General features: G+C 32.2%; 1 protein-coding gene across 1 annotated transcript in view; it reads left to right on the top strand.

Annotated features, from left to right (window-relative positions):
* RGS18 (regulator of G protein signaling 18) overlaps positions 1-5,298 on the top strand; it is a 19,865-nt gene extending 14,567 nt beyond the window's left edge. Inside the window, exons 4-5 of the mRNA XM_006728431.3 lie at positions 2,055-2,221; positions 3,697-5,298. Of these exons, the coding sequence (XP_006728494.1) occupies positions 2,055-2,221; positions 3,697-3,954 (425 nt within the window). The 3' untranslated portion in view covers positions 3,955-5,298. The remainder of the gene's footprint in view (positions 1-2,054; positions 2,222-3,696) is intronic.
* Positions 5,299-12,440: the final 7,142 nt, after the last annotated feature.

Below are 12,440 nucleotides of genomic sequence, written 5' to 3'. Positions count from 1 at the left end.
TATACCACATCTTCTTTATCCATTCATCTGTCGATGGACATCTTGGCTCTTTCCACAGTTTGGCTATTATGGACATTGCTGCTATAAACATCAGGGTGCATGTACCCCTTCAGATCCCTACATTTGTATCTTTGGGGTAAATAGCCAATAGTTCTCTTGCTGCTTTTAAAATTCTATCTTTATCTTTACTTTTTGCCATTTTAATGACTGTTTGTCTTGGTGTGGACCTCCTTGGGTTGATTTTATAGGGGGCTCTCTGTGCCTCCTGGTTCTGAATTTCTGTTTCCTTCCTTGGATTTGGGAATTTTTTGGCTATCATTTCTCCAAATAAATTTTCTGCCTCCCTTTCTCTCTCTTTTTATTCTGGGATCCATATAATGATAAAGTTATTACACTTAATAGTGTTGCTAAGTACCCTAAGTCTATTTTTCTGTTTTGTCCTGCTCTTTCATTTGAGACATATCCCCCATCTCTTCATTTTATCTCTCTGTGTCTGTTTTTATATGTTAGGAAAGTCAGCAACATTGGCTCTTGAAAGTAGTGGCCTTATGAAGAAGTCCTATGGTGCCCTGCAGTGCAATGTTTCCTATTCACCAGAATCTGTGTCCTATGTGTGTTATGTGTTCTACTATTGTGGCTGAGCCTGGGGTGCCTGGCAACAAGGGTCTGTTTATCTCCCCTCTCAGTGCCTGCAGTGTCCCTCCCTTCTGCAGACAGTCTCATGGGTCTGTTTGGCTCCCAACTGTGTCTCTGTCCTTCCTATCCTCTTCAACATGGCCTCTTCTCTACATTTAGCTATGGAGAGTCTGTTCTGCCAGGCCTCAGGTCATTCTCTGGGTTATTTATACTGATATGGATGTTATCTAGTTGTATCTTTGGGACAAGGTGAAAGTCCTCCTACTCCATCTTTCTTGGATCAATGCTTTTAATTCTCTAAATGGCCCTATCAGGTAGGTATCATCATTATCTTAATTTTAAATATTGAAAAACTGAGGCACAGAAAGAAAAGTATTTCACTCAGGACTACATAGTAACTAGCTAAACATGAATTTGAACTCTGGCCATCTTCCACAAAACTTTATACCAATGCCTAACATTGATGGAGCTCAGAACAAATGTAAAAATGGAGATCCCATGATAAATATCTAAATGCTTAAGAGCTATAAATCAAGCTAACAAACTGTTAAAAATATATATTTTATCCTTTTATTTATACAAATATACTGTGTAACCATTAGGTTTGAATTTAAAATTCTCAGACTCTTTACAGTTCTATTCTATCAAGTTGCCTACCTTCCTTCTCTTTCTATTCATGGTTTGGTTCCATACTGTGAAAGTCCTCTTTGCACATTTGGGTGGACACTCCAGCCTTCAAATTGAAGTCCTATTCTAAGGGTATGCATACCATTGAGTCAGTGTGCCTTTAGTGGATGAACTTGGGGAAGAGGACTGTGCAAACCCTGGCAACATAGAGCTTTTAGACAGGGAATTCCAGGGTCCTGAGTATAGAAGCATAGTCTGGAAGTCAGGGGGCATGGAGAGAATGGGCACCAGGTGGAATAGTTTCTTGGCTCTGTAGAATAACTCCCACACCCCTGAGAAAGGCACTGAGGGACCTGAAAGAGACCCAAAGCAAGATCCGGAGTAGGGATTTGTCCCTCTTCCTCAGGTCTGTGTATGATACCAACCTCCTTTCAACAGGACTGATACTTACTTTTCATAATTGTGAATATTACAGCTAATTTATATGAGGTCTCCCATGTATAGTGTGCATATGTGTGTTTCTTCACTGCATTAGAAGGAAGACATAGCTATAATATCAAGTAGTACAATACAGGAGAGGAGGTGGGCGGGAGGATGGGTTAAATAGGTGATGAACACTGGGTGTTGTATATAAGTGATGAATCACTAAATTCTATACCAGAAACCAGTATCACACTGCATGTTAACTAATTGAAATTTAAATAAATATTTGGAGGAAAAAAATATCAAGTAGTACAATTCTTCAGCATTAATATTGTATAGTTAAAATATATCACTTATTTTCCTAATAGATGGACTGGAGACTTTTACCAGATTCCTTAAAACAGAATTCAGTGAGGAAAACATTGAATTTTGGATAGCCTGTGAAGATTTCAAGAAAAGTAAAGACCCTCAACAAATTATCCTTAAAGCAAAAGCAATATATGAGAAATTTATACGGAATGATGCTCCACAAGAGGTACAGTAAAGATGATTTAATAAAAATTTAATACTGCTTAAAAATTTTTTGAGAGAATCTGCCTTTATCAAATCTGTATCCTCATATATTCTACCAGAAAGGTCAAGATTTTATTGAAGCAAAAATGGATATTTCTATAAATTCCCATATACAAACAGAATACATTGTAAGACTTGCCATGAAAGTAAAAGTATAATTGAAGTCATTCCTTGGGGTTATTTTTTATTCTAGACTAAGAGTAAATACAATTACTTGCAACATTTAGATTCATTCACTTATCTATATTCATCACCTAAGCATAAGCAATGTCTCTAACTAACAATTTCTATAAGTGAGGAAGGCAAGACAAATTAAAAAGATTGTATATTGTACCATTTTAGTGTGAGCTCATCTACCTATGCAAAGTTTGATTGCCCCAAAATAATTATTCTCCACTTTAAGGTAGACTAAAAGAAAATTTCATAATTGTTAGATGAGGGAAACCTAATCTGACAACAGCTCAAGTGAAAAAACAAATGTGATTTTCTTTGACTGCAAGCTCAGGGTGAGATAATTGTGTGTACAACTGCTAAAACTATAGCAATAAAACTATAAAACTAGCAAACATTACCTGACTGCCCTCAAAAATAATTTAAATAGAGTTTCTGTAGTTTTATTACGTGTTCAATAGATAGTGTTTCTTTGCTGAAGTGGTAGAACTGGTAGGCTATCAATGTTTAGAGTTCTGTTTCACTATAAATTAGTATTGTCCATGAGGTAGCATTGTCTATGTGGGTATCATTTCACATGGAATGATGATTGTTTTCTTGTTTCAATATGTTTCAATCTATTCTGTGTTTTCGTGCATTTTTCTGTTTTTCCCATGGCCAATTTTATAAACAGATTTTTAAAAAGCAGCTAGTGGTATGGTGTTACCCGTGAGGGAAAAGGAAGGAACCCTAAGTGAAAACTTACATCCATCAGAATCAGATACAGCAGTAGTGCTTTGGTAAAAACATGAAAGGATTTTATATCTTTAAAAGTTATCCATTTTCAGCACACACTTGCTTGTAATAAAGCATCATAATAAAATTTAAAAAGCACGGGGATAAGACAAAAGCCCCACATTGAAATCCTAAATATGTCCCAAACTCACTCTTTGCCCTCACTCAAAATAATTTAATTTCTATGAAGTTTTGTTCCCACTTTGAAAATGGGTTAACCTAATGGTTTATATGATATTTACAATGTTTCACTATTCTAAATTAGCAGAGAGTGAGAAGGACTGGGAGCATAGGAAGAGAAGAGTCAGATGAAATGCCAGCCCAGAGTAAATCATTGGATCCCTAGGCTTATAACAAAAAAAAATCACAAAAGCATCCAAGTGCCTTATGCCCATTCCAACATTGGATCAGTCCTGCACTGTTTGTTTTTCAAAAGTGTTTACTTAAGTAGATTGACCATAATCATACTTTACTGTTATTATTATCATCCAGGTTAACCTTGATTTTCACACCAAAGAAGTCATTACTAAGAGCATCACCCAACCTACCCTACACACTTTTGATGCTGCACAAAGCAGGGTGTATCAGCTTATGGAACAAGACAGTTATACACGTTTTCTGAAATCTGACATCTATTTAGACTTGAGAGAAGGAAGACCTCAGAGACCAACAAATCTTAGAAGACGATCACGCTCATTCACCTGTACGGAGTTCCAGGATGTAAAGTCAGATGTTGCCATTTGGTTATAAAGAAAATTAATTTTGTTCATTTTGATGGCAAACTTGTAATCTGCTTTTAATATACAGCATGTTTACTTCTAACAAATGAGTACATCTTTTAAAATAAAATGCATCATGTCAAAGGATTTTAAAAATGTAAATCAAAACTTACCTTATAACAACACCTACTATATCTACCAATATATTCTGTAAAGCCTTCCATTTGACTTCATTCCATTCATAGTCAGAAAAACTTATTACTTAATGGAAGGAAAGTAAAGAAGTAATAACAACGTTTTATAAAACCGTAGTTGAGTTAAAGTTAAGCTTTTGCAAAATTGTCAATAGTTAGACCAAATATCTAGTTTGGATATTTTTTTCTACATGTAAAAAAGTTAATGCTCAGATATCCATATATTCAGAACACATTTTCCATAATGATGAAGACTCTTTCTCTCTCAGGCATAGAGAGAGTAGAAGAGGTCCGTTTCTTACAATAGGAGAGGACAATCATTTGTTCTTGGATTACTAACCCTGGTTCAAGAATAAGCAATGTATCACTTCTAGTTATAAGCTAGACACAGGAACTTTGGGGAAGACACATAGAACTTCCAGGTTAAACATAACCCACATTGATAACTGAGAATGGGAACCACGTTTGGGCTCATTCTTAAGTGAACATGGACTTACCCAGTAAGTGGAGCACATTTCTAACGGTCATAAAAACATGACCAGATTATACATAGCTCTAGGCTGGGACTAGGGGCATCTTCTCATCTGTTAACAGAAATTGCTACTAAAGTAGTAGGCAGTAGTGGTTTGAATGAAGCTCAGAGGAGATTTATCCCAAAAGTAGTTAGGTTTCATTTTTGGACTTTTAGAACTGGGATAAAAATTAGAAATGAGAGGAGGTAAAGAAGCAAGGAGTCCAAGGCCCTGGAGACTCATGCATCTGCTACATTTGTTCCTATAAATAAAGTATTCTCCCATTGATTGTGTTCTTGTTCCAAGTCTCATTGAGTCATTTAATACTATATTATTCAAATAAGATTATGCTGAGGAGTATATATGTCTCTACTTTAGGGAAATATTTAATTTTAGATGTGTGTTGCATGTAAATGTCTGTATTTAAATATGCCATACATTTGGCTTTGGCAAATATTATTTTAGTTGAAATGTAAAATATAAAAACTGCAGATAACCTATAGTAATAAATATTTTTAATTTCTTTATTCATACAGTTAATGTTTATTTGACCACTAAGTGCTCTTGCTGATTGTTGATTATCCTGTCATCAAACTACACATAAACATATTTTCTTATTTTAGAATGATATTGAGATAGAAAATATTAATTAAAGTGTTCTGTCACTGATCTTAATGCTAATTCAATTCTTTATACTGTTATAAATATGAAAACAAATCCATGCATTTCAAAATCAACTAAGAAAGTGATTTTTAATTTTTATTTGGCTGATTTGTATTTTCTTTTTCTGTGGAAGTGTCTTTTCTTCTTCTTCTTTTTTTTTTTTTTGGAAGTGTCTTTTCAAAGAGTCTGATTGCTTCATGCACAGTTAAGACTTGATATACGAGCTTTCTGGTCTCATTAGAAAAATCGCGGGCTGATTTTAACAGCATTGTTCTAGGACCACAAAGACATATTATGTAGCTTTTTCATTTGTAATACTTTTCAGACATGTCCAATATCTTGTTTAAAGAATTCAATGGGACACTTCAAAAACATACCAGGACTTTTTGATTAAGTTAATGCCTGACTTCAAAGAACTTGTATCCATGGGAAGGACAACGTGGTCACAAACAGGAAACAAAATAAACAATTAGAGAAGTGAAAAAGCCAAGTAAAAATGTGCAGACAGTACTGAGCACTGGCTGAAGGCATTGCAGAAATACAATGAAAGCCCAAGAACTTGAGAACCTCAGTGCCTGGACTCCCTAAACAGATGTGTGAGCCTCAGAAATTCATTTAACTTCTGAGCACCTTTACCTTACACATTTTTTTTTTAATATAAGGGCTCAGGGTTTCTAATTCTAATCCTCTATCCTCTATGGTCCCTACATTTACTGACTCTAAGTAGGCAACCTGCCAAGCACCTCTTGATTGATGCCCGAGCAAGGAACAGAGGCAAGTAAGTATGGTTAATGAAGGAAAACTTCAGACTAAAAATTAATATAAGATATTGATCTAATAGTAAAGTGTACTTTTGTAGAAAACTTAGAAATACGTGAAAGGAAAGAAATCATGGGAAATGTAGCTTACTTTTTTTTTTTTTTTTACTGGTCATATATGTCATATATATAAAACAGAATCTTTAAATGGATTGAAGAAGATAATTTGGAGTATCTTGAAGCCCACAGACAAAAGTCAGTACCTATGTGTCATATTTTGTACATGATAGAAGCTCAATAAATGACTATGGAATCAAATGGAAGCAAAAGGAAGCATTATGAGGAAAGTTCACATTTCAGCAAAGAGTAAACACCTACTTTTATTTGAATGTGGCATATATTTATTTGAATCCTGGCTCTGCCACTTATCAAGTGTAGTATGTTGGGAAAGTTACCTAAGTATTTTGAACTTCAGCTTCTCATTTGTAATATTGAAATAAAACATTTACAGTGATCTTAAGATGATTAAATTTAAAAATATTTGTCAAATACCAAGTACAGATTAATTGACCTTTAGTGCGTGAACAGAAATGATGAGAATTATTCTTGGTATTTAAGTATCACATTTTAATTATAATATAAATTTTCCTAATGTTTATGTTAAAATCAAATAAATGTCCCTTGAGAATAATGAGATTTTCTTGAATAAACTATGGGGACAGCTCTTACTCTCACCAAGTCTTTTATGATTTTACACTGATTAGAAAAGTAAATAATGACATTTTAGCCACATAAAAAAATATTGGAAAATTATAAACTTAAATATTCTTCTAAAGACAAAGCTGAAAAAAACTTAACTTTTTAATTATGTGCAATGCTGCCCAGAGGGCGGAAAAAAAAACAGGACAAAGCATATTCAAGATATGTACTCCCCAAAATGCTCCCCCAAATACTCCCCAAAGCCATAACATTAACTAAAATTTAAACACATTAAATTTATTTTCACTGTATTACACTGACTATATTTAATTTCCTTGCTTTTTAATTATCATTGGTCTATAAAAGGGGAAAGAAAAACAAAAATCCTTGCCAATTTAACCACAAGTTTGTTCATTTACATTACCTGAAGTCTTTTCAATATTGAAAATGAAAGGTAATATAACCTAGCCAAACCCATCTTCTGTAGCATGTTGAATGAATGAACAAATATTTATTGAACACTTTGTGTTTGATTGGTACTGTTAGCTGCTGGATATTCAGAGGTGAATTAAATAGAGTGAAAGGGAGAGAGAAAGAAACTTTCTTCATGGTATGTTCCCTGATAAAGTTTGCATAATACAATATTCAGCTGAAAGGTATGCTTTACACAAGAGATTCCTTCATATTTATCTCAAGTAAGTAAATTCATCTATGACTGATAATGCAGGTATCATTTATCTTTTGAAGTTAGGAGTTGAGTAGCTAATTCCTTCCTCTGTTTAAGAGAAACACAGTAGACCCACTAATTCGCACAAACTTTGTGCATCTTGCATAAAAAGCAAGCAGAACAAACAAAAATCATTCACACATCTATAAACACATTGTATTTAAGATTGAGGGGTTTTGTTAATTTCATTTGTTTTTACTTTATAAATCAAACAATTGTACAAAAATCCCTCAGAGAGTAAATAAAATAAAAAATGAAGCAACATTTAAAAAAATCATATCATTTGACAAACAATAGAGAAAAATTAACAGCCTATGAAAAATAAAAAGCCAGTATGAACTGTACATTTAAAGGATATAACCATTTTATAGAAAAACACATATTTTTGTGGAAACTTGCCTTCAAATTGAATTTTGTAGAGTGAAATGAAACTCTTAGAAGTAACAACCAAAGGAAATACCATGAATTTAGCAAGAACAACAATATTGACTTTCAGATAGTCTCTTTGCAGTCCCATTTCTGATATCATTAGCAATCCACAGAAAATAATTAATAATTGTGGGAAAAACAAAAATTGAAACATTAAATTTGAAGCTACTAAAAAATATGAAAATTGTGCTTAATAGATTCTCTTTACTAAAGCAAGGAAGTAGATGGAAAGCATTTGGAAAGATTGTCATCAATATGTGAAACCAACAGTTATTTTCTGAACACTGAACTCTTGTTACTTGCAGAGAAACTAGAATATTTAAACACAAATTCAAATGACGTCAAATCAGTTTTAACAATACCAGTAATACTTTATTTAATATCCTATAGCTTGGAATATTCTATACCTTATTTATCCTTATTTAATCCTACAGAACTCCTGCAGTTCAGTAAACATTTGCTATGCTTCACCTTTGTTCCAGTCATTGTATGGTAGGAATGCAAAAGTGAATCACACAGTGTAGACTGTATTGTTGAGGATACTACATTGAATGATATTCCTAGGAAGGCAAACACATAAACTAGTTATTTCAATACAACATGCAAAACATTCACATATATCTTTCCTCATCTATCTCTAAAAAATAGCAAGACACTTTCATGTGATGCAGCAAAACACCAGAGTTGCACCTTTGTGTCTTCACAATATGTCTGAATATACCTTGTAGTATGAGGTTAGATATTGAATTATCTTTCCATTGAAACCTGCTTTAAAATGCTTATCTCTAGAAACTTGAAGAGATCTCATGGAAGAGATAAATGGACTTCATTCACACTATAATTTGATTCATTACAGGCTCCCTTTAAGTAGGAGTTTTCAGAAACGTATTTAGGTTTTATTGACAGAAAATCACTTAATATAGAGGCTTTGGAAGGAAATCTTTGATAGAAAATTGACAAGCAGCGTATTAAGAGACCCTGGTAAATGAATATCAACCAAAAAAAATCAAGTGAATGATATTTGAAACTATGAAATAAAATTTCATTGAAAAATCATGATTCAAACCATAAAATTTTATTTATTTACTTATTATTTATAAGCATATTTATTGTGGAATAAAATTAAAATATTCTTTAAAAAAAATCACATGCTCATGAAGGAAACAACGCCCTTGCAATTTGGTCCATTAATTTATTATTTGCTAGCCAACTTATGGTATATTTTCTTGTTTGTTTTTTTCTCCAGATGGCTATTTTGCTAAGAATTTGTAAGTAAAAGAAGATTTCAGGATGCTATATACATATATAAATATATATATCAGTAGTGTGATTTTTAATAGATAAGTAATAATTACAATTATTTTTCAGTCTACTGGGGAAACTGTATTTTCTCTGCCCACAGTATCACTGTTTCTTCATCATTGAAGAAAATCCATAGGCCCATGTTTGGGGTGATGTAATAAGACAATATTTATGCTTTGCAAATGATTTTGATTTGAGAATTAGAATTATTAATAACAGATCAAAATAACTAGAGAGAAATCAATGAAATAGTATTTTTTTGCTTTAAAAATCATGTGAAAAGAAGCATTTCTTAAATCCCTGAATATCACAAATAGTATTGTGTTTAGCAACTGTCACTATTTGCCTAAGAAAGGAAAAGATATAATTTAATCTTCATTTTTTTTATTTTTCATACAGAATCTATGAAACCTTTAGAAATTTAAGAGTAACTTAGATTGGGGCCTCCATTTTCTTGAATGGCTAGGTCAGAAAATGCATCTCTAAAGGTAGAAATTAAGTAATTATCATAGAACATATAATATTCTCAACTAATAAATATAGTTCTCAGCTGATTTGCCAGAAAATATTTGAGACATGTCCAAGTGATCTTGAAGTCATCAGTTAAAGTTACATAGAAAAAGAATTCCTTAATTTCAAGAACATATATATTGGCAACAAAAGCAATATATAGATCGTGGACAAAAAGAATGTATTATAGAAAAATGAAAATTATGATAATCTGAATCATAATCTCTGATATCACACTATGGTTTTTAAAAAGTACTATAAACATATCCAAGACAAACCATTTTTAACTCCTCATATGATTTAAAGACAAATATAATATATGAAGAGCATTAAAAAAGACCTTTAATCTTTCAATTCAGAAATAAGCATTTTAGCACACATGTATATTTCCTTCTAATCTTTTTTTTTAAGAGGGGGGATGGGCAGAGAGAATCTTAAGGTTCCATGCCCAGTGCAGAGCTGGACATGGGGCTTGATCTCACAACCCTGAGATCATGACCTGAGCCTAAATCAAGGTCATGTTAACTGACTGAGCCACCCATATGGCTCACGTGTATATTTCCTTCTAATCTTTTAAAAAATCTATTTAAAATTGTCATCTTTCAAACAATGGATTATAAGCATGAATAATAGTTATCAGAAAATTCTGTTTACTGATTACAAAAAAATAAATTTTAAAAACTGTATTAATGTTTTGAAAGAATAAATTATCTTTATTTTAAAAATATAATTTATGATATCAATTTGAACTAGAGTAAGAAAACCATGAATAGAATATAGCCAAATCTCAAAAATGGCAGGTTATAATATATTTGAAGTAAATCCTAAAAAGAGTATGCGAAAAAATAATTATTGGATTACAAAAGGTATGAGGATAAGGGATAAGGAGGAGTAAAGGAAGTCTAAAAACAGAAAAACAGACACTAGGGATATAATAGTGGCTTTTAAAAGTCAACATCTTATTAGAAATAAAGCATTGTAGGGCTGCCTGGCTGGCTCAGTTAGTGGAACATGCGACTCTTGATCTCAGGGCTGTGAGTTCGAACTCCATGTTGAATGTAGACATTACTCAAAAATAAAATCTTAAAGGAAAAAAAAGAAAGAAAGTATTGTAGGGTGTTTATGAATAAGAAAAAATTGTCAAGATTTGAAATTTTCTATTCAAAGCATCCCATTGTTCTGATAAGGGAAATCCACTTCATTACTGGGAAATCTGCATTAGATAATCCGCAGATATCTTACATTTTATTCCATCATTTAACACTAGTGCTGGAAGGAGATTTAGAGATTGTGTCCATCAACTTTCACATTTTATAAGTCAGGACAGTGAAGTCATCTCTAGAATATTTAGAACAATAATAAAGAATTTGAGTGAAAACATGACTCAGATATCAACCAGTATCACTTATTTATTTATCTCATCAATAATAATTTATTAGTGCCAACTAAGGATCAGGATTTTCTTCAAAAAAAAACACAATATAAGATGAGTATACCAAAAACACCATCTTTTCAAAGTAGTCATCTTGTTTTTTTAATGGGAAATTAAACTTTAATCAGAACTCAACATAAAACTAGATTATTTCCTTCAAATTTATTTTTGCTGATTTATATAAATATATAAATAAATAAAAGTATATAAGTAAATATATATAAATGTTAGTGAATATACACATGTACATACATAATTGTTGAAAGAAATACAAACTGTATTAAATCAATTTTTATATTTTATTTATAAAATTCTAAAGACATTACAATTAAATTGAATGGTAATCTTTAAAGCAATGAAAATTCACATAATTTTATTTTATGGAAGAAATGCAGTAAATTAATTACAGGCATATCTCAGATATTGCTGGTTCAGTTCCAGACTAGTGCAATAAAACGAATACCACAATAAAGCAAGTCAAATGAATTTTTGGTGTCCTATTCATATACAATTATGTTTACACTATACTGTAGTCTATTAAGTGTGCAATGATTTAAAAAAACAATGTACATGCCTCAATTAAAAAATATTGATAAAAAATGCAAACCATCATGTGAGCTTTTATCAAGTCATAATCACTGATTACCGTAACAAATATAATAATATAATGAAAAAGTTTAAAATATTGAAAGAACTATCAAGATGTGATACAGAGACAAAAAATGAGCAAACACAGTTGGAAAAATGGTGCTGATAACTTGTTCAACACAGGGTTGCCACAAACCTTCAATTTCTAAAAAAATCCCACAATATCTGCAAAGCATAGTAAAGTGAAATGCAATAAAACAATGTAAGCCTGTGCATTTATTGGCATAGTATCTGAATTCGTCAGTCATAATTCATAACTGTATTAAAATTTTAATCATATGTATATGCATATATATGTGCAAAATTCCCAACTTCCAGACCCTTGGAAGCACTGAGATACTTAATAATATGGCTTATATTAAAATTGCTTATTTAGGGCTCCTGGGTGGCTCAGTTGGTTAAGCGACTGCCTTCGGCTCAGGTCATGATCCTGGAGTCCCGGGATCGAGTCCCGCATCGGGCTCCCTGCTCGGCAGGGAGTCTGCTTCTCCCTCTGACCCTCCTCCCTCTCATGCTCTCTGTCTCATTCTCTCTGTCTCAAATAAATAAATAAAATCTTTAAAAAAAAAATTGGTTAAAATTGCTTATTTAATTTATATAACTACTCAATTATAAAATACTAAGTTTAGGTAGTTTGGTATTT

The sequence above is a fragment of the Leptonychotes weddellii genome, chromosome 6, assembly GCF_054177405.1.
Source record: "Leptonychotes weddellii isolate Sample4059 chromosome 6, ASM5417740v2, whole genome shotgun sequence".
Classification (NCBI taxonomy): Eukaryota; Metazoa; Chordata; class Mammalia; order Carnivora; family Phocidae; genus Leptonychotes; species Leptonychotes weddellii.
The sequence above is the reverse complement of the archived record's forward strand: the minus strand, read 5'-3'. Positions and strand labels throughout refer to the sequence as shown.